Source organism: Cuculus canorus, chromosome 9 (assembly GCF_017976375.1).
Source record: "Cuculus canorus isolate bCucCan1 chromosome 9, bCucCan1.pri, whole genome shotgun sequence".
Classification (NCBI taxonomy): Eukaryota; Metazoa; Chordata; class Aves; order Cuculiformes; family Cuculidae; genus Cuculus; species Cuculus canorus.
Genome location: NC_071409.1, coordinates 9,463,098 through 9,486,863, shown reverse-complemented (window position 1 = coordinate 9,486,863; position 23,766 = coordinate 9,463,098). Strand labels below are relative to the sequence as shown.

The 23,766-nt window shown below is 38.2% G+C and overlaps 1 protein-coding gene across 2 annotated transcripts; it reads right to left on the bottom strand.

Annotated features, from left to right (window-relative positions):
- Window positions 1-1,382: 1,382 nt before the first annotated feature.
- On the bottom strand, window positions 1,383-23,281 carry TRPC1 (transient receptor potential cation channel subfamily C member 1). 2 transcript variants are annotated; one of them, XM_054074649.1, is made up of 13 exons: window positions 23,117-23,281; window positions 20,329-20,483; window positions 19,217-19,318; window positions 18,159-18,361; window positions 16,599-16,730; window positions 15,120-15,315; window positions 14,164-14,500; window positions 10,229-10,368; window positions 8,088-8,231; window positions 5,230-5,405; window positions 4,870-5,071; window positions 4,128-4,322; window positions 1,383-3,311 (listed from the first exon to the last, which is right to left on the bottom strand). In XM_054074649.1, the coding sequence occupies exons 1-13, from the start codon at window positions 23,250-23,252 to the stop codon at window positions 3,084-3,086; spliced, it is 2,346 nt and encodes a 781-aa protein (XP_053930624.1). In that variant the 5' UTR covers window positions 23,253-23,281; the 3' UTR covers window positions 1,383-3,083. The 2 variants fall into 2 exon arrangements, with proteins under 2 accessions (XP_053930624.1, XP_053930625.1); XM_054074650.1 differs by lacking the exon at window positions 8,088-8,231.
- Between the last annotated feature and the right edge of the window lie 485 nt (window positions 23,282-23,766).

The window sequence follows — 23,766 nt, the reverse complement described above, 5'->3', positions numbered from 1 at the left end:
ACAGGGAACAGGAGCCAGGACTTCAAGAAACACAGAGCACTCCCAGTTTCCTCAAGTAAGAATAAGTTACAAAACAGAGGTAACAACTATTACGAGTTTTTAAAAGCAGATGTAATGACTGTAAACTTCTGACCTGTAAAACCCCACCTGCAACCAAATAAAATTATCCAACCACGATACAATTACTGAAATAATTTAAACAGAAACAGTAGTAAAAACCAGAGGTTAGTAAAAGCATAAAGTAAGCTTTCAGTAATGAATGGGTTTGACCTTTCTGCTGCAAATGGAGGCAGCACGAAAATTTCCATCTCTGTTTTCTTCATTCATCAAGGAAAGGTTAGCTTCCAAGATGAAACAGACATTAAGATGAAAGGAAAGAAATCGACATTTTTCAGCAGTCTGAAAAAAAAACACTTAGTGCTTTAATGACTCACACTATAATCGGTACAAAGAAGTTCCGAATCCTATAGCCAAGTAAACTCCAGCTTTCCCAAACTTTTCTTGCTTTTGACATTGGAGTTTAAAGAATTATCACAGGCACCTAAGATTGTGTCTCCATACACATATAGAACTATTCTGTGAGCACGAGGAAGGAAGACCTCTGAGCCCCAACATCTGCAGACCACTGCTGGAACATATTACGGTGCCAAATGAGAAAGCAACAGCACGTTTAATACATGTGAACTGGGAAAATCTGAATGATAAGACAAGATTGACTAATTAGTACCAAGCACTCCGTATCCATCAGTAGCCAAGAAGACAGGAAGACTACAACAGCTTTCAAACAAGGCAGAGATGCAGAGTCATAGAGCTGAGGTACTATGGACAACAAACCTCTCTCTCTGCTACCTATCACTTCACAGGCATGTATCTCAGGACAAAAACAACTCTGGAACCCCCAGTTTCAATCCACACCCCCACACACCCCCCGAATGCCTTGAAATAACACAATTCTTCCGAAGGACACATCTATGCTGTAGAAGAACACAATGCTGTGTGACAAGGACCAAGCTAGCTCTGAGGGACGGCTTAACATATTAAACGCTATTAGAAATAGCTATATTAGCATGCTGCTTCACACAGATAAACACATCCAGCTTCCCAGCAGAACTCGTCAGTGTCAGTTGAGTGCCAAGCAACTAACACTGCACCTAGAATCCAGTCTAGCTTGTTTGGAAGTAGCTCAGGTATCACTTCATGGCACTATATGAAGCCCTTTAAATGAAGTTAACAGGATGGTCCCACCAGAAAAAAGGTAGTAACATATACCAGCTACCTTCTTTAAACTTATTATCTTAACACAACAAAGGAATTACTTTCAGTATGGTACCCGACAGAACGTGCTTCAAATATGACTACTATTAATACAACCATATTTTTCAAAGAGCTTTTATTTGTCTGCTTCCATTCTCACATATACATAACATACACAGTTTTTATGTTGGTGCATTATTCAAACATAAGATCTGAGCCAAAATACAAAATTCAGTCATCCTCTTCTTTGAACACAAGAGGTTAGCTTCTTATTCACATGAAAAGCCAAAAGACTTACCAGAATACCTCTAAACCATAGGACTTCTGGAAGCAAGAGTATGAAACCCTAGTTCAGATATAGATAATTTCAGAGTACAGAAAATATATTACCTTTACAAGAAAGAGTTTTGTAAGAATTCCTTCAAAAAAGTAAACATCCGTGTAAGCCTCCACTCTCTCGACTCCCAAAATCAACTGTAGTCAAAGACTACTGTGGCTACCTGCGCCTTCTGGACATAAAACCATTTTAGAAGAGCATCATCTTAACAGTAAAATTGTCAATCAATCCTTCAGCTGTCATAAATATACTTATTCCATAATTAAAAATACAGGAGTCTCACATTTCTCAATTACAATTTGTCAACTTGAATTATATATAAGCATATAAAGCCATATAGGATCCTCTAGCACAGAAAATCCACAAAGCCTTTACTGTTCATTTTAAGCAAAGTCAAATCACGTTTTCACAAAACAGAGTGTTGCTCACACACAAAAAAAAAACCAAACCAAAAATGTTTAGCTTGGCAACAACTGCAGAAAAAAAGGGAAAAAAAGACAAATTTAGAAGTAGGATCTGTAAAACCTGTCTATAGTGGGCCCTTCTAACCATCACCTGTCCAACAGCCAGATTGGACAAAACCTGTTCTCGCAGAAAGAAGTGTACGGAGTTCCACAGGGATTGTTCAGCATGGCGAACAATAGCATGTGCCCCACCTCACTGATGTAAGTCACAGGTTTTAATAATTCAAATAACTTAGCATCTACATTTTACAAACCCAAGATATTAAACATTAACACTTCACAGGCTAGTTTTAAAGTTCTGTTCCAAATCTTGTACAGCAAAAGGGACTTCTGACTAGAAAACCCAAGCAGGAATTGATTGTCTTACTTGTAATCATAAACACTCAAGAAATGGCTGAGTTCAATATATTTTAAGGTCAAAATTTCCATGTTCCCACAAAAGAGAAGGGTTTGGTGATGTGATTTGCTGTATTCAAGAAATGTGAGCGTACAGTCAATGGTAACATACAAAACTTGGCACTAGAACTGCCTCTTCCGAAGCCGTACAGCCTTCACATGCACTGTAACCTACAGTTAAACACAATTTCCAAATGTACTGGAAATTTTCCTTTACTCTATATCTGACTTTTCTATTAAAAATAAAGATAGGCTGGATTTTTGTCTCAAAAAGCCTTATGCTCTCCCACAACTTCAAAAAACAAGTATCAAAAAGGAACAAACAGCAAAAATATAAGAAATAAACCCATTGTGCTAGTTACGAAGCGCTGACACCTGACAGCCACAGTCTGAGGAGCGTTAAAAAATTCCTATATACAGAATTTATGTACACAGTAAGATGAGGAGCTTAAGGAAATGACTACATGTGTTTTTGCATTTATTTCCACCACTTCCACATCTACCTGCAACTCATGCAAACACATCTTCAAATGTATTCTTGTGCAATAATCTTCTTGTCTATTTGGTCTGGCAACAGAATTAGGTCAACACTTTCACCTACAAGAATCTAGAAGTACACACTAAGCTAGGCCTTAGTTTCGTGGATAAAACATAGCATATTTTGAAGTTCGAAAGCCAAGCAGGTCTCTCATTTCATTTCGGAATTTCGACAAGTCCTGCCGCAGTTCATTTAAGTTTTCCACAGTTGCCTGATCCGTGCTTTGCATCTTCTGCCTCATGGAAGTCAAGTAACGGTGAACTAAGCAACACATCACCTTTTGATAATTCTCATCTCTCTTTTGCTTCAGATTTCTCCATTCCTTTAAGCAAACATTACAGATTTACTATGGAAAAGTGATTTTTAAGCCCTCAAGCCTGTATACAATTATACAGAGAATATGAGCAAAGCTCATATTTTCATAGATGCATCCTGATGCGCACAAACATACAATGCATGTAAATTGCCAGCAACATTTAAATTAAATTATAATCTGCTCTACCAGCAAAACCTGAACATTTTTAAGCTGGCTGGCTTGGTAATCGTCCTATGAATAAGTACGAGCTCCATAATCCTGAATGTTTCTCAGCACACATTTCATAGCAGCTTTGGATTTAGTTTATTTAATGCTATTTTTGTCAGCAAGAAGATGCAAAATTAGTATGTGTAATTACAGGGTACTATAAAAATATTTATTTAACAAAAAAACCCAAACTCTCTCCTGCCACAACGACAGCCTTCAGCGATCCCTCTTGGTTATTCATTTTGACACTTCTCTAATATGCTTAAAACCAATTACCTTCCCCAAAGAATACTCCAACCTCACCATTTTTGAGATTAGCACACACTTGCTTGAGGTTTCTATGAATTTTCAATCAAAACATTTTTTCCAGACTATTTCTGGGGGATGTGGAGGGAAGGGTCTTGAAAATCCCCAAACTGAAAGGTAATATCATCTTACTTAGGCCGACATAGGTAACACAGTTATTTATATTTTAGATGCAACATACATTATTCCATAGCTCCTACTTATCTCAGTAGCACTCACAGGCAGCTCCATGCAGCAATTTGCTGATTCATTTTAGCAAGCAACACCTTCCCAGCTACGGAGCCTACAGCTTTCCCAGTCATTTCTCACCTTTAGGCTGTTCTGACGTTTCACTTTGCCACTTGATGTATGAGAGCAAATCCATTTACTGAGACTGTTGAAAAGATAACAGATAGTCTTGGGAGAGGGAATAACATTGAAAGGTGGAGGTAGCGTGCATTTGTCATCAAAGTAGCTAAGCCAAAGCTTGGCACGAGCAAACTTCCATTCCTTATCTTCATGATTCTAAAGCAGCAGAAACATTAACAGAGATCAGAAGCAAAAATATTAACAGGCTATTTCCTAATTTTTTTTCCTCATACCTTAGAAAATAACCATTAATTTTGCTTATATAGTATTTTAATATACAGATTGCGTAGCATTTTAATAAATTTGTTATTAATACTAAATAATTAAAATACAAAACAAATCTCTTCAATCACTATATACTCTAAATACCAAACTCAGCTAGGAAGGTATAAACCCCATACCTAATGCCCAAGCACCCCTCTTTATCAAGAAGAGCATCTTCACTTGAACAGTTATTGCGCAGAGAAATTCTTCAATTCCCAGAGGGCTGAAAGCCTTGCACAATTTCAACATGCAAACCCCATTCTATTTGGGGTGAAGTAAATAAAAAGGTCATAATTGAAGGAACAATGCCCCTTGAGAGCTTGGAGACACAGCTCATCTGTGGAAGGCTGTGGATTAGTCTATACATCATACAAAGAAATCTGTATAAAACCCAATGATACAGCTAGGAATTCTAGGGAATTAATCAGAAACCACTTACTGCTATCAGCTGAAAACTTTTATGAAGCATTGCCACGAGGAGTTTAGTTAGTACTATCACAACCACCACATTGTAGGTACCAACAATTACAGCACCTACAAAAGACTGTAACTCTTCACCATAGCTAAAACGTGTGACAAAGATGGCTACATGTGCCAGGGAGAATATATACCAGAAGAGAGCAAAACACGTGCCAATAAACCTACAAAAACAAACGGAAAAAAACTGTTTAGGCAAAGCAAACACCAAAAGTAAGGTTATTTAATGTAAATTTAAGTGCAGTGAAAAGCTCCAGTGTTGTTTAATCACTAGGATTTAAGGGCTAGAACAAGAAAGCTATTTCATAGCTATCAAACTCACGAATGGAATGTGTCGTTGCTCTGCTGTTCACAGAAAATCCCTGCGCAGTCCTTTTCTTCATTTACAGTGAATCCTTTATCATAAAGTTGTGTCAATCCAATTGTGAACGAGAACAAGACAAGAAGAAACATGCCCAGAAATTTTCCAAAATCTTGTAGCATCTGTCCCATTGAAATCTGCAAAATAGATTTATTGCCTGTTTTAGTAAAAGGTAGTTATTTGCTTGTATTCTCTCCTTCAGCCTCTAAACAAGGAACAAAATATCTATTTACATTTGAAATGTTTAGCTTAAATTTTAAGACACTAAAAAGTCCTCAAAATCAGGAGGAACCCTGGTACCATTTTTCAGTGAAAAATTCTAGGTATTAAAAGAAAATTTAAGTAGTTTTAACATCACTTGATAAGTTCATATCTTTCAATTAACCATAAACAATAGTGTGTACATTCTATTTTTCATTAACAACATCAACTGTAATAAGGAACTCGCAAGTCAATAGATAGAATCGGTAAATGAAATGCATTTGAACACAAAAAGTATCACAGAAAGTTAAGAAACACTTAAGAAGGACACTGAATTAATCAAAATATTTGGAATCATAATTCATTACTAATTAAAAAGCAGTACACCAGAGCAGATCTACAGATGTAAAATATACGCGATGTGTCGGTGTATAAGCACATACAAATTGAAGGGTGTAAGGTATAGAAACTATGACACTAAAGTCAGATCATTAGCTTCCATTTCAGAACATCCTATGCAGAAGCTTGCAACAGTAAAAACACAGCATCTTTAAAAAATAAAATTATATTTGTGCATTTTTCCAAAGCAGAGACGACCTTGACTTCTGCCATAAGCACAAATTTCGAACAACACAGTATAAACTGTTTACAGCACCTAAATTATCCTTCCTCCAACTTCAGAGAACAATGTATTGTAATAAATAATGCAAATACACAAAATGGGGTCAGGAAAATCTAATCCTCTATATAAATCAGTGTGTGGAAAGCCTAATCCTATATGAATCACAATCTGTACCAAATCACAGAGTTGTTATCACTAGTCAGTGATTTGCAAGTACGAATTTACTGGGAGATGAAGCACCAGCTCCTGCTCCCTCCCACGCTGCTTGAAAACTCCCGAGCAGCAGGTTCTCTCTGATTCTCTGCAGTTTGCCATAGATATGGAGAACCTGTAACTGCAGGCAAAGTTCTGCAGTAATTCTGTCGTTTGGTCAGAGGATGAATGTAATCCCCACCACACTTTGATCACATCTCTCCTTTTAAAGAAAAAAAAAACAAAAAAACCACACAACAAAATATTTACCTGGTCACAGGCAAAAGAAACACAAATCACATGAAATAGGAATGCGTAAGTGCAAACTATTGCAACTATTTTGTTTAGAATAGTGTAATAACATAGCCCAAATACCAGCTGCTTTCTTCACATAGTCATCCTGTTCCTTTCTAAGCATTTACAGTTTCCAAGCATTTGAACTCTGATGATCTAGTCTAGGGGAATGTTACTTCTATATTGTTTTACTAATAAAAACCATCACACATAGCCAACTTACAGATAGGTTTTATTAATCAGTAGGTAAAGTAACTGAATGCTTAAAAATAACTCTAACAGCCAAGAGAACATAGCAGCTGCCTTCCCACGCACGCACTGTTGGGTTTCCATGCCACATTTGATCACCACCATTTGAACTTTGTGACCTACTTTCAGAAAATACTGTATGAGTTGTTGCACAAGTAGTACTGGCCAAGAGCAATAACAAGCTTCAGTGTGCCCTGAATGGGGCGACTGTTGACTGTTTTTATTTACTTGGAAAATTTCATAACACAGCCTCCCAATAAAAACCTCATGAAAGATCTAGCGCATAAATAAATATGCAAATTAAACAGTGAATCTCTTTAAAATGTGGAAAGACTTCAGCGTTAATCAATTTGTACAACACACATAACGCTTACTGCAACACCAAGACTTTGGTATTTTGTTCAAAGCACGAAAGCACATTCCCGTTAAAAAAAATGTATAAAAGAAAAAAAATATAAAAATAGCAAACACACCACAGTCAGGGATAGAGAGAAAAAGACACGGAGTAAACTAACAAACAAAACCCCAGGAGGAAAAACAGGCGTCTTCCAACAATATTAAATTGACTGCAAGAGCTATGAACGTTCTTTTTAAAGCACTTTTGACAATGATTATAAAAAGACCAATTTAATAACTGATTCATTTTCCTTTCAAAGAAGGACTATTCTGTATGAAACAGGAATATTTCAAAAGATAATTATTTGTGCAGTGAGATTAAGTACTCCAACTCATTAAAATGAACTGAACTTTCAAGCAGCAGGTTTTCAGTTAGATCCTAAAGCCTTGATACAAGACAGCGATCCGAGATCACAGACAAACTGAAAGGCTTTTGATTACTCTTCCTTTCTACATATTTCATTCATTTCTCTTCTAGAGGCAAGAAGTCAGGATGATTATCTGAATAGAACTTCACAGGAAGAACTCACCCTTACAGTTTTCAGACTGAAGACACTTACACAGTATGTTAAATTAACAACAGATATAAACAGAAAGACAGAATAGGTACAGTTATAATGGAAAAAATACTATAAGAAAGTGAATTACATTAGGTCTTCCATGCTTTTTCTTACCTTTTTTCCATGTAAATCAGTATGTTTTACATGAGAGATTGAAAAAACAAACTTCAATGCAATACTACTTCTTTCTACTTTTTACTTTCCAACTTCTTTACTCTTATTTCTTCCTTTTCACTTTTCAATAAGATCACTTCATAGCAAATTAAGATCAAGTTAACATATTCTCAAGCAGTAATAATAGTCACCTGGAGTGGTCCCAGAATAGAGCTGGTTGTGTACATGAAGAAGAGACGCAGATAACTAAGAACATTAGCAAAAGCAAAAAGACCTTCTGCCACTAAAGTAGGATGAAACGCATCCCAGTCCTTCCTTTCTGCATAATCGTGAAACTGCAATATAAAAAGGACAAACTGAGATCACTGAGAGCACAAATACACAAATGCACCACTCCCTACTGCTGCCTCCGAAGCAGGCAACAGCCTAAGAGAAAGGAACACACATGATTCACAGGTGGCTTACCTCTTCTAGGTATCTCGCTTTTTTTTAAACAAAGGCATTTTAAAAGCCATTCCAGAGGGAGCCAGAAATTGAATTATTTAAATTCAACACCCAACTCTGGCTCTCGCTTGCTTGGCAGACCATTTGTTCCTCTGTTCTGCTTTTCCCTTCTACTGCTTTGCACGGTTTGTTGAAACAGGGACCGGCGGACTTTATAAATGTGTGTTGCCCAGCTCAACAGGCCTCCATCAAACACAACATTAAAATGCTGCAAAGAAATCGAATGTATACCCGCAATTGCAATGTGGTGACAGCTGGTCTTAATCGGTTTTAGAAAGATTTAGAAAGACTCAGGACCTGGGGTTGCTTCAACAGATTTTATGAATGACTATGAAGAATACACAAGCAAGCTGTTAATGTAAACACACCCTTAAAGGTACTATTCAACTATTAATAGAATATCCACCGATACTTAACTTCTGGCTTTGCTGACAACATTCTACATTTATAATACCAGCTTCTGCTGTCTCAAAATGGGCACTCAAGGAACTGGCTGCCTTAAAATAGCTGCCAGAAAGCGTGCTGCACAAAGATGGCAAGAAACAGAGATAAACACATTTTTATACTTTGCAATTGCATGTGTATAAATTCTTCTGCTACAGAGACTCCTCCTTTATTTCTTACAGCTTCAGTGCCTACAATATGGACCTAAGATGTAAAAAAAAAAAAAAAAAAAAAAAGACAAGCATTTTTATTCAGTTTTCCTAAATAATTTATAAACTATGAAAATAAATGTTGCCATAGAAAAGTTGTAAAAAAGCCATCATGTGCCTGTAACACAGAACAGTAGCAAAGGGCTCATCTCAGCAAAGGAACCACTACTACAAACATGCTGGTTACAAAGCAAATGGTTGGGAAGGCAGCCCAACATGGCATTCTCTCTATTTTTTCCAAGAAACGGAGCTTTCCCTTCCAGACGATTACCAGCTTCTGAATCAATGCAAGGAGAGTGAAATGAGCCAAACACCAAATTGGGAAGAAATGAACCAGTTCATTTCCCTCCCAACCGCCAGACAGCTGTCAACTCATAGTTTGCAATACAAAATAATGGTGCTACTGCGCTGGCTTGAATTTTGCTAAAATACTCCTATTCAGTCAGCCCAGCAGCTTGCCACGTGCTCTGCGTTCAACAGAATAGGAACAATCATTTTCAAAACATATATCTTCAATCAAATCCAGATGGCTTTTCATGGAGAATGGGCCAGGCTCCTCTAAGGTTTTGGGTCTTTTTTCCTTACTAGAATAAACAAAAAGCACCAAATAAAAAAAAAAATGTTAAGAACCCCACAACCACCCATGACATTTAAGTGTATGTAATGAAAAGCTAAACACAACTTTCTGCAACAAAAAGCTTTAGGCAACCCAAATGCAGAGATTATGGTCAGCTGTCTGCACAGCACTGATCTACGGAATCAAACACAAGATCAGGTAAGTGGCACAGGGAGACTTCCCCAAAGAAAAATCAAGCCATTTGGAAGACCAGCCAGTTTCTACAAGGAAGACAGTAGCTCTGTTGGGTCCCTGAGTACTTGGACACATCTTGATGTGCCTTCTAACTCACATTTGCCTCATCAACTTCTCTTTTAAGCCCAAATGCAACAAGATTCGAGATCATGACAACACCACAACCTATACCACAAAGAACACTTAACTCAGAAGCCTGAACTGTACCCACCCAGCAGGTCACTACTAATGGAGGACACTGAGCTGCAACAAATACTGCGAACACAAACATAACACATCTTCACATATTGTGCCGCAATGTCCTAAATTCTATCTGCAAAGTTAGTCCCAGAGGAGCTTTGGATCTGTGAAGACAGGTTCTCACCTTGTTATGGGCAACCACTTTGAGAGCAAAAGTTGCCAAATACAGGGAATTCATGACAAAACTAAGCTGATTACGAGATTCTTCCAAGAAGTCTTCTAAACCATCATACCACAGTCTTTTAACGTCTGACCACACCATTCCTGCAGGGGGAAAAAAAAAGCCAGGGAGGTCAAACCATAGCACTGAATAGATATCCTTTTACAACTAAAGCACTTCTGACTAGCTTTTGTAACTGGTATTTTAGCAAAGAGAAAGAAGGGGAATAATGGAGTAAATTTACCAAAACCATTGCATCAAAGTACAAGCATTAACCATGAGGCAAAAAAATGTTTAACCTCTTCAAGTCTGCTTTCCAACTAAGAAACACATTCTCAAATAAATAAGGGCAGGAGAGGAAATGAGGTGCAGAAAAACTGGACAGGAAAAGGTCAAATCTAAGTAAAGGTAGGGGGCTAGAATACAAATGCTTTTCCTGAATAAAAAGTACTCACCTTTTTCCAAAAACACTACAGAAAGCATTACATGGCTACAGAAAGTATCGAGTATGTTTTGGAAGTGTGTAGGGATTATAAAATTTTTCTTTTAAGAATAATCAGCTCAGTAATTGTTGCCGAAAAAAAACCCAAAAGTTGAAACTTCTCCTACCTTAATTGATATTAAATAGCATTAGGAAGGAAAAGAGACCAGGACTCAAGATGTTAAAAATCAGAAGTTTAACTTAGAGCAACATACATCTAAATACTCAGAGTCTTTATAGCAAAATGATTTTTACCACTTTCAACCATGTCTGGCTGAACAAAAAAATACAGTTGCTCAAAATTTTACTAACTGAATGGCTCTTACAGACTTGACATTTGTGTAACACATGAAAGGACTGTTAGATGAACTACAATGGCACCTTTGATTTCTGTGAATGATCAGTTATTATATTATATATAATTTAATGTGGGTTTTTTAGTATTTCAGATGTATGCTACTATATTTAGGACAGTGTGTGTACGATTGGTAGTGACAAACTGTTAGACTAAGGTCAGTTTTTAGGACTTTGCAGCTTTTCTAAAGCTTTGGTCCAGTAAGAGCAAGATCCAGTGAATGGGGAAAAAAATACCCCAGATACTTATGCATGACTTGATTTGTTCAGTCAGCTTTACATCAATATTGGAAGGCAGAAAAAAACAAACCCCAAAACGTGCTGTGCACAGTTCATTAAAAGACTTGGACATATCTCACTTCTTCCTAGTCATGAAGCGATTTTTCCTAAAGCAGAACCTCTGTGTCCCTCCATATGATCACTATGTATTTTACACTAAATTTGTTACAGAATCAGTAAAACGAGTCGGAGAAGGAGAAGATACTATAATTGATGTTATTTACACACACAAAAACTTGAATTATGTTGCTTTATTTTATTGAGCAAAACACTTGTATGATTTAGACTCAACTTGGAAAAGAATTATTGTTCTCATGATTTTGAAATTTAATCCAGTAGAACACAAAACTAGCTGCTAACTTTAACTGTTACAAATTCTGCTGTAACCATTTCTGACATCAATTTTGGAAAGTGTTTTAATGGGACTATGGAAGACAATAATGTAGGTAAAACCTTGCTACTTGTTTCTTTTTATTCCAGTTGATATTGTAGCATTTTTTCTAAATATGTATTTTTCAACTTACTGAATATTCACAAGGAAACACAATATGTAATTACATAATATGTGATTACGAAACAGGCATTTCAGCCATAAACATAATTACAATTTAAAAGATTTTAAGAACCAATACTACAAAAAGTAACCTGATTATAACAATTTATGTTACTTACAGGTCATCTTTCAACCCTATCTGAAATCCACATTAAAATATGACATGAAGAAAATAAGATGTTTCTATGGCCTTTCGTTACAATTTCCCAGACCACCTAGTGATACGCTTTCTGTCTACATTAGATTTGATGGAACAAAAAAATCTCTGAAATCAGATAATGAATCTCAAAACAGAGGAGGAGTCTGTCACAGTGACTTGCACTCTACATTTGAAGCTTTCAAGCCTCTTTTAGCGTATTTGTATGTGAGGTACTGGGTATTCCCAAAACCTGCGTAAACTACTCCCTGGTTTTAATACTGCTAAATCACGAAAAGAATCACCATTACAACAATACCCCACAAAGATAACACATAGATCACCCACAACTAGTTAGATAAAAAAGCGGTGTTTTCAGCTGTGTCACTGCTTTCTAAAAGTCCAGTCACCCAAATGATACGTATCTAATTACCTGACATGAAGATATAAGTTTCCATGAATTTATCTGCCAAATATTACTGTAAAAGTAAACATATACCAAACAACCAAAAACATCTTAGAATCTTATGAACTTCCAACCAAAACAAAAGTTCAGGAGTACGCAACAAAAATGATACCTGTGCTCCCTCTACTGCATCAGCCAGAATTAACATGCATCCTTTCAGGTGTGGTTATAATAATCAGTAACAATGACAGACAGAAGTGGAAAGCTATAATATTGGAAAAAAATACTTGTTTCTGTGTTTTAAAACAAGGATGAGGTAAATGCACACCTTCAATTTATCAAACTGGGGTGCAGTATTCACATATAATATGCATTTATAAACAGAGACAACAGATACTTCTTTCTTTAAGCAATATGCAGTCTATGCAGCAAATCCAAGTTGTATTATTAATTACTTTTCAAACCAAGCACTTAAGAATTGGTCGTGAAAGACTGAGCTGTTACTTAACTGTTGATGGCAATTTCGTATGTATGCCAAGTCCTCTCCCTGAGCTGGAAAAAATGCTATAAAAATTACATATTTACCACTACTAATGAGATTTTGCAGAACCCTAAGTTATAGCATTGTTTGAAGTTAGTCCAACAAAAGTGTACAGAATCCTCCTGTTCTATTCAGTTCGAGCATAATAAAAAAAAAATTAAAACAGTGCAGCAATTGATTTTATGACTGTAATTGCATGGTTACTCCAACTAATTACAATCCAGAAAAATTACAGTTAACTTTAATACGATCCACAAATACTTTTAACCTACTTTACAATTATATAAAGATTTTAGCTAGAAAGAATTTTCAAAGAAAAAAATAACTTCACTTGCAATATTCAGATTCTAGCATAACTCCACACACGGACACACAAGTAATCAAGAAACTCAGATCATTCGTACTACTTTTTTATAGAAGTCATAGAATCGTGGGAGTTGGAAAGGACACCCATGGATCATCAAGTGCAACCAGACACAGGACAACCTAAAAGCTAAAACACATAAGAACACTGTTCCAACACTTCTTGTAAAAGACAGAGGAAGAAATTAAGAGTTTCGTGGATTGCTGGCTAATGAAAAAACAAATCAAGTTGAGCTGACAATGACTAAACCATCTACATAGTAAATAATATTGCCTATTCATTAATAAAACTAAAGCTATGTCTGAATTAATTTTATTCCTCAACTTAGCACCAAGAGAAAAACGTTGATAACAGGTTCTTGTCTGTTACAAAAGTATTAATCTGAGGAACACACACTCGTCTCACCTTCAGGTTACCTTTCTTTCTTTCCTTTTTTTTTTCATCTAGGAAGATGCACAGTTCCCACGTTAATTTGTTACTGCACAGCTGAATCTCAGCTGCATCACTGTGAATGCTGCCAGTCCTTCACAAGAAAAATTCACGTTCCTCTTCTGTCAGATCCTACAAGATTCTGTTTCTGACACTGCACTTTCAGTGACAACTAGAGATTGTGCTAACACTTCACATACCTTCCTCAAAATGGCTTGGTTTTTTTTCCTGTAACACTGTCCTGCAAAGAGTTAACTTCAGCCAAGCAATGAGTAACACTAATTTCATAAGAAGGCAGTACAAATCATTATTGTTCAATCAACATAAGCAATTGTCATCCAATCAACCATACCTACCAATTAGCCAGATTATCAGAAGATAGTCTATTCTCTCAAGGGCTGGTCCCATTGTATTCTTCTTATTTTCATTGTAGACAAGAGAGTACAAATTAAGTAATAACAGAAACGTGAAGTATGAAGCTCCATGAATAATAAACTTCATAAAAGGAGTGTGAATTATTCGACCCACTCGAGATTTAGGGGCTAACAAGTAACACAAGGACAGAACTGGCCAGAAAATGCCAACCATCAAAACAGTCAAAATTTTCTTGCACGTGTGCTTGCGCCGATAGCCTGCCATCCGTCCAAACCACACAGTGTTCAAGAACTGCTGGCAGTTCGACTGAGCCACAAACTGGGGGGAATAAAAAAAGAAACAAATGAGAAATCAGACTCATGGTTCTTAACACAAATTATTAATTTACATTAAACCTCATATACAAACTAAGCATAGTTACCAATAAACAGGAAAAGGCAAGAATATTAAGGTGAAATAATAAGACAGTAAAAGTACTCCAGACCCATTACGGTTATAAACATACATAATTTAAATTTCCTTCTACAACCAGCAATTAAATATGAATCATACATATATGACTTTTAATGCTTTTCAGGTCAAGAATGAGTTTTGATTTCTAATTATTTAGAAATCTAGCATATAAGCAACATCACACCTCCAACACTTTCAATGTTATTATAAAATACCGTGATCATATCAGAAGAATAAGATACTTTATCAGAAGAATAAGATACTGTTATTGTAAAATACTATCTACACTGTAAAACGCAACATCTTTTAAGATGAGGACTAAAGCGGCCAAGCGGTTTTACACGTATCAGTTCTTAAAAATCATCTCTTCTGTAACTTTTGCAAACTTATTTCTAGTTCTCTGCCTAGAGGCAGAACAATAAATTAAATCAATTACTAGCAAAATGTAATATGGAAAGCCTATCAAGTCACTGCGAAGACAAACCTCTTTTTGATTATATTTGATTGCAAGTTTTAGGCGACTTAAGTTCATCCTCTCTTCCAACAATCCTCGCTTATCTACATGTTCATCGCTAGATGTGTGATTCAGAATCACTTCCAGCTCCCGCGAATTCCGTGCTTGTGCAAGCAAATCTTTAGCAAAGGTTTTGCACTGTTGAGCGAGCTCTTCATAATCATTTCTGAAAGACACACAAAGAGCACTTGCTATTACACCACTCCCTTATTTTCCATTAAATCATCGACTACCTGTTTTTGGTTGGGATTGCATGTCATGCTAAGACAAATTAAAAATCCAAAACCCAACAGCTTTATATCAAGATCCAAGCATTCCAAAGACAACTCTGAGTGGTTTGACCATGTAATGTGCCAACTGCACTTCAGTTTAATTTGCAACTCCACTAGAGACCAAAAAATTGAGAAGCAGACTGACAGTATACAAATTCTCATAAGTTCCATATAAAGAGTCAAAGCTTAGAATTATTTCCACGGGATGAGAAAGTTTAGTAGCCACAAAATATGACACTAGTAATTCATCATTTGGACTTTCCGCTTGAAAGGGAAGTTGTTTTAGGTTTTGCTTCATTGCTGTCATCTGAAAATTAAAGTCTATTCATGGAATACTATTTATTAATATCATAAATCTAAGAAAAGAAGTTACAGTATTTGCTTCTCACCTAGCACACGGTCCATTTTAGTGCCAAGTTGTACCACAAAAATACAACAGTTGGACTCTTATTAAGAAAGACAATCAGCTAGAAAACTGAACAGACTCCTATGTTGTTCAGGAAAGCAGAACTTTACCCATGTTAACATTCACTTTCATAGTGTAATTAAAAATACATGCTTTTGTGCTGGCATGTTTCAAAGCAGTAGAAACCGGTACAGTTTAAACATCAAATTATACTGAGTACTTGTCCACCAAATAGACAGAGTATTTATAGGGAATCCATAAAGTCTTCTACATGCATAATGCATATTTTATATTTATACACACACAGTTCAGAGTTTTATAATATAAGGAGCAAAATTAAGAAACAACACCCAACACAACTCCCAGTATGAGTTAGGTCAGTATAAAGAAGGTGTTGCATACTTCTACCATGGTGTAGAGAAAAAAAAGTGCAGAGTACTAATAAGATACTGATATGATGAATAGGTGTGTAGTCCTGAAATCAGTCAGCATCTAGAATCGTTTCTATTTATTTTTCCATAGTAGAGCTGCAATAGGAACAGCTGGTGCAATCATATACATTGAACTGTCTACATAGGATTTAAAGTAATTAAACTGTCAAAATGACTGCTAATGAGCCATAAATTACATTGTATAACTTGTTATTATGTCTAATGATCAGTTTAAGCACTTCAGTTACAAAAAAATTAAGAATAAACCTTTTCTAATGCATGCATATTTCTATACAGGTAATTTCATAAATTAAAGTTGGTTTGCGTTCTCAATTCCTACCTGAATTCAACCTCAACAAGGCTTAATTCTTTCAAGTCTGCACTAAGTTCAAAAGCTCGCAGGATCGGATCTTCCTCTGTCAACATGATTAAAGCAGGACTGGCCAAACATCGATAAATGTCAAGACGAAACCTGTGACAAAGGAATAGCAAGCAAAGATGTTTCATTCGATTAGTCATTTCAAATCAGAACCTATTCCAAAAGTCCGCATAAAACAGGCAGCTGACAGACAGAACAACAAGCATTAAATGGGGTTTATCATGGAATGCATTGTCCTTCACATATTTAGAATCCCAGTTACTCCAAGTATCAAAACCTGATCAAACTGTTTTCCTCCTCTTTTTATCATAACTGCACTGTTTCGAGTACATCAAGCAGGAGGCCATCAGTTAAGGCAACAGTATTGGTAAAATTTTGCATTTTAAGCAATATACAGTAGTTCTTATGGTTCTTCAAGTGGAAATAAGAGTGGGAAACAAAGCTTTTAAGGTCATCTTCTATTTTAAGAAAATACATTAAAAGCAGTGGAGAGCTTTAATGCGCAAGATGAAAAAAAACAGGGAAACTGGGAAACCTCTAAAGGCATGTTCAAAATTAGGAACTCATGAACAGGGACACAAAGCTTTTTATCCATTGTAGTTTAAATTACGACCCATTATTCCAAATGTTTCTATTGTTTATTTGTTTGGAGGAGGGGATCGGGGATGGAAACCCTGACAGCTTTTCTCATACTGAAGTTAATGACACAGGGTATCAGATAGATATTACCATTACAGGTACCAGAGCATGGCCTGTATAAGTACCCAAATACCAGTGACAATTACCCTTTTACTTCCCTGATTTTTCAGTCGTTTCGATACACGCTGAAGTAATTAGGCAATAACTAATTGTATATTGTAACCGCGTTTCAGTTAAGATCTTGGAACTCTGTGATTTTTCACCCCAACACCCACACATTAAATTCTATTCAACCTTCAAATATGCTGTCAAGCTCACCAGAGAAAATATTGTTAAGATTGGTAAATCCTTCTCCTATTTGAATCTTTATTAAAAAGCTTTCTATTTTCAAAAATACAAAAGAAGAAAAAAACATTGTTTTTAGTTTGCATTCATTGATCCATGCTACATAAACACTTTTAGAAAAAGAATACAGAATTATCCGCCTCCTTGTTCTGGATCAAAAAAAACCCAAGTACCAACTAACTTAAGAAAAATTCTATTGCATAGCTCCTATGCTCCCAAGCCAAAGATAACAAGAATGTTTGTGACACAAGTGGTAGAAACAAAAGGCACTAGGCTTTGTATACACAGTGAGTAAGAGCATATAACCAAAAAGAAAACAAGCCACTGTCTTCCACCAGTCTCCTCAAGCACAACCCATACTGAAGAACGACCATCTCACACAATAAAGGTTGAAATATATTAAAGGGGTCCACTCACAGACCTCACCTTAGAGGGGAAAAGGAAATACACTGATCTGACCCAAGCAATATCAAAGAATTAAGACAAGCATTTTTTTATTATCATCATCATCATCATTTATGCCTGGTTAAGTCCCACCTGGAATGTCGCAGACTATCTTTTTTGTTCTTTGCAGTACACAGCGTGCACTCACAGCCTACAGCATGAGGCTTGGGTAATGATATGTCTTGCTTTAGCAACATGGTAAGAATTTCATAGTTGTTACGATGAGCAGCTAAAATGACAGGTGCTACGTCCATGGTCGTCGAGTACTCCGGGTTCTGAATGCGTTCCATGAGTTTCTGCAATAAAAGGTAGAAAAGCATCTAAACTTATTACACAGAATTCTACAATGGCATAGACATGTAAGGGTTTTTTGACTGTTAAACAATTACTCTCTCCTTCAAAATATTTTCTTATGTTTCTTAACACAGAAATAAGGAAAAATTTGTAACAACCTTCAAATCCCTCCCAGGTAAATGCCAGAAAAACGGACACAGAAATGCTTCTGGTCTATTTACAGACAAAACCTGACATCCAGTTCCCACCTCCTCCAACATACATGTGTGATATTAAACAGAGTATTTTGCTCTGAGTACATGAGTACATTTACTATGTAAGCAGAGAAAAAATATCCTGACTCTACCATACCCTGTCAGACACCACCTTCTTTCCCTCTCTTCACCTCTACTTGGGAACTTGGACACTTGAGCATTGCCAAGACAAGTTTCAACTGATTAATTTCAAGGTGAAGATTTGGCGTTTATAGATTTGCCAAAAAAACCCCAAAAAACTAGCTACAAAACTTCACCACGTTAATATGCTCATTATAGGCCAAGGCTGCTAATTACCTTGCAAAACAGTCTACAAGAAAAGACTTATTACCATCCTATTTTTAACTCTTCTGAATGAGCGAGGCATCTGTTAGCATGTGGCATGTATAAAGGCACTGGATTTCTTAGTTCGTGAAGCAAAATAAGGTATTCTAATCTTTAAGACAAACAGGCTACAAAAATAATCCCCAATACCCAGACTCCATCACCTTAGAGATGCAGAATTTCATCTAGGGATATTGTTTTAAATACTACAGTTTTCTGGAATGCAATAGCCTGGCCCCCCGCTCCACTACAAAAAGATAATGAGTAACAACACTCAACTACAATGGTTGGTCTGGAGGATCTTTTTGGGCGGTGATTCAGTAGGATGTCAACTGCTCCCACCACTTCCGAGTCAATAGCCACCAAAAGTGCATCTGATGACTAAGAAAAGACAACAAGTCATATGTGCCAACAGCAGTAACTTAAACAGCATAATAAAACAAACCGCTTTATAAAAAATTATTTATTTAAGTACTAAAACGCTACTCTGTGTTATCCCCACGCACATGATCAGGATACAAATTCAGGTTGTCGCTCCAGGAGGTAGCATAGCGTTCCTGACAATTTGTTTCATTGCATGAACAGCAGAAGAACCAATTGCAGAGAGTATTTTCCAGCAGAGATGGATGATGCGGGACATTTGCAAAACTAAAGTACTAAGGGACTATTTACTAGGTTATTAAAGATGTCAAAAGTGAGTGTAACACAACCCAGGCATATGGGACACTTCAGCCCTACATTTGTAGTTCCCTGGTAAAGTCAGGAACAGAAGGGTTTTCTCTGTGCTGGTAACTACTTCTGAAACTTCTCTTAAGATAAGCTATGCAGCTTTTCGTTTTCCCTACAGCTGATATTAGTCTTTTTAATTCACTTGAGAAAATCCAAATTGTTCCTTTAAAAATAAACACCGCTTTTATTATTGGCACCAAAAAGGAGATCCAGGGATGGGAATGCTTGTTGTTTTTCTCCTGTCCAATGTCAAAAAACCTAACAAAAGATACTACTTTTCCTTGTTTTACATACTTAATCCATCATAGCCACAGCTCTTCCAGCAGAAGCAGAGATGGTGTGCAGAATTACACAAGTACTGTTGTTATGAAACTAAGTCTGCCATAAAGCACAGATCAAGGTTAACAACAAAGCCCTGCAAAAACATGTGCTTGCCTAAACCTAAAATCATCAAATATAACGTGTCTTTTTTTAACTGTGCTATAATTTAAAAAGTTATTACATTCCACAATCGGAGAGATCCCTGTATTCTACATTTTTTACTCTGATGCACTCTGACTATATACTGTTTATTTTGCCTGAAGATAACATATATACTACCTCTAGAAGAGGAATAAAACATGACTACACTGAAAGTTGTCAATAACTTATGTATTTCCTACCTGGCACCCATAATCCAAAAGAAGCTGTAGTATGTCCAAGTTTTCATTTTCAATGGTTATGGTAACAGCATTTCGTCCAAGCACATCCACACAATTTATGTTCATTTCACCTGAGCTGTTCTCCTCTAAGAGTTTCTTAACCATATAATAGTCACCTGTGCAAATAACACATGAACGTCACTTGAATTATCACAAAGCACTAAAAGCAAGTGGACATTCCAAGTACCAGCCACCACCAAACAAGACAACATTCCACAGCTGACAACAGACACTGAATATGTCGGACAGTTAAGATATCAAGGTAGATAAGCACTGTCTTATCAGGGAGGAAACTAAATATATTTCAGGAGGTCTCTTTCAGGAAAACACTAAGACACATTTTAATCCATCCCCTTCGGTTCCCATCCTAAAAACAAATGCACACAAAAGCGTGGGTACTTTTTAAACTGAGGCAATAGCTCATACATAACCTGTGAGACACCAAAAACATGAAGTTCAGTTGCATCAGAGAAGGCTTCTCAATTCAAAAAAAGCCATAGGCTCAGAGAAACATTTTCTACAATGCTATGAACAGATCTCCATTTCCCTTGAGCAGAAGCCACATTAGTCTTCTCTGTATTACTCCAATTTCAGCGTATGTATCACCGAAGTCAGTGTGATATGATTCTGCAATGGTTTTGGAGGTATTGAAAAGACATGTAGATGTGGCACTCTAGGATGTGGTTTAGTGGTGGACTTTGCAGAATTAGGTTAAGATTGGACTTAATTACCCTAAAGGTCTTTTCCAACCTAAATAATGGTATGAAAATTCAAGGTACCACGTTAGATGAGCAAGTAAAGCAAACTGCAGTAAGCCATTCCACTTTCCTATTTGACTGAAGTATGGACACATCAGGCTGCCTTATTTAGTATTACTCTCTTTAATCAATTCTTCTTGCCAAATACAAGAGAATCACAAGCAGCCAGGTTAGAAGAGACTTCAAGGATTGTCTGGTCCAACCTTCTAGGTGACATATAGTTTAAATGAAATGGCCCAGAACCCTGTCAAGCTGAGCCTTAAAAGTGTCCAGTATAGAGAAATCCACCACTACCCCGGGGAGATTATTCCGATGTTTAACTGTTCTGATTCTGCTGGAATCCTATCACAATCTCCCCAGGAACAACTTCTACACCTTCCCCCTTGTCTTTTCCACGTGACTTCTTGTAAAAAGCTTTGATTTAATTTTGTGTCTGGGTTAACACTGATTTTGCAACACAGAAGACAGTGACATAGACAAACCTTAGTGTACAACACTTGCAGAAGTATATGTAGAATACAGTAGGCTACGTAGAGCCTGCAAGAGTTCTAAACCATCTGTTATAGGTATACACATATTTTTAATTTTCCATTGTGCATCTTTTAGCTCAAGAAGGCTAGGACTTGGCCCCAGACTCTGTTTATATTTGGAGTTAAGGCTAGGACTTGGTCTGATAGGCAGGACTGACTTGCACCAGCAGCCTGGCTGTTGAACAGCAAGGCACCCCGTGCCACAGGGCACACTAGAAGGAAGCCCCTCAGCCCGCTGGCCCACACAACTGCAGAAACACTCCAACCTACACACAAGGCCAGCAGACAACTCCACATAAACAACATCTCCTAGCCTCACATGTGCGTCTGAAATTGCACAGTACGTCTGGTATGGGGCCGAAAGTCTATTCTGGAGTCCAACAGCTCAGACACATCAACATTGGCTTGATTTACAATTGTGTTTCCACTCAAGGGTGACTGAATTCAAGTATGGAGAATATTGAAGGGTCTAGAGAGGAAATCATATAAGGAGCGGCTGAGATCACTTGGTCTGTTTAGCCTGGAGGAGACTGAGAGGGGACCTCTTAGCAGTTTACTGCTTCCTCACAAGGAGAGAAAGGGGAGCAGGTACTGAGCTCTTCTCTCTGACCCGAGGGGAGGGCAGGAAGATACCAGAGGAGGATTAGGTTGGACATTAGGAGAAGGTTCTTCCCTCAGAGGGTGACTGAGCACTGGAACAGCTCTCAGGGAAGCAGTCACAGCGCCAAGCCTGACAATGTTGCAGAAGCATTTGGACAATACCCTTAGACACAAGGTATGAATGTTGGGGTGTCCTGTGCAGGGACAAGCACTGGACTTGATAATCCTTGTGGGCCCTTTCCAACTCAGGACATTCTGTGATTTCAGGAAGGAATCATAGAATGATGGAAAGATTTGGGTGGGAAAGGACCCTAAAGAGGATTCAGTTTCAACAGTAATGGGCAGGGACACCTCTCACTGGACCAAGCTGCTCCAAGCCCCGTCCAACCTGGCCTTAAACACCTCCAGGGTTTGGGCAGCCACAACTTCTCTGGGCAACCTGTGCCAGGGCCTCACCACCCACGTCGTGAAAAATTTCTTTCTCCTGTGTAACTTAAATCTTCCCCCTTCCAATTTAACGTCATTTCTCCCTATTCTGTCACTCCCTGCCCTTGTAAAAACCCCTCCCCAGCTTTCCCGCAGCCCCTTTCAGTGCTGGAAACTGCTCTAAGGTCTCCTTGGTGCCTTCTCTTCTCCAGGCTCAAAAACCCCAACTCTCCGCCTGTCCTCATTGCAGAGATGCTCCAGCCCTCGCATCCCCCCGCGGTCTCCTCCGGGCCCGTTCCAGCAGCTCCCTTCCCCTCCTTTCGCCGGGACCTCAGCCCAGGACCGGGGCTCCATCCCCGCGGCTGCAACCCAAGGGCCGATGGCGGCCGCAGGGCGATCGCAGCGACCCCAGCCCCCCTCCCGAGGGGACGCTACCTTTATCGCAGGCGAGCAGGAACAGCTTCTCGTCCAGCGTGGTGTCCTCCTTCACCTGCCGCACATCCTTGAGCGCCAGCAACTTGTTGGGCGAGGCCGAGGCGGCCGGGCCGGCGCTCTGGTACAGCGCGGCCATGGCAGCGCCGCCCCGCCCCGCCGGGCGGGCACACGGGCGGGGCCGGAGCGCGGGCACCGAGCTGCGGGAACGGGGGCCAGGGAGAGCAGGCCAGGGCCGGGCTGGGCAGCGGGGACACCGAGCTGCGGGACCGGGGATGGGGGTCAGGGAGAGCAGGGGGGGGCCGGACAGGGCATTGGGCACACCGAACTCCGTCCATAGGCCCTGAGACAAGGGTTGGTGCAGAAAATCTATTTCCCACTTACTTGCATGTGGGAGAACAAAAATGCCGGCACAGGAGCCCTCTAAGACTCCTTTAGGCATCTGTGATCAGGCGTGGGCAACACGAGGCACTCATCTCCGTTAATCATGTGCAACTACACAAAAGCTGGTTGCAGAATGTATTTTCCACTTACATGCATCTGCGAGATCAAAAATGCCAGGAAATAAACACTCCAAAGACTCATTTTGGAGTTTAAGAAAACATGCGTCCCTCATCAGGCCTGGGCAACACGAGGCACTGAGCTCCATCCAT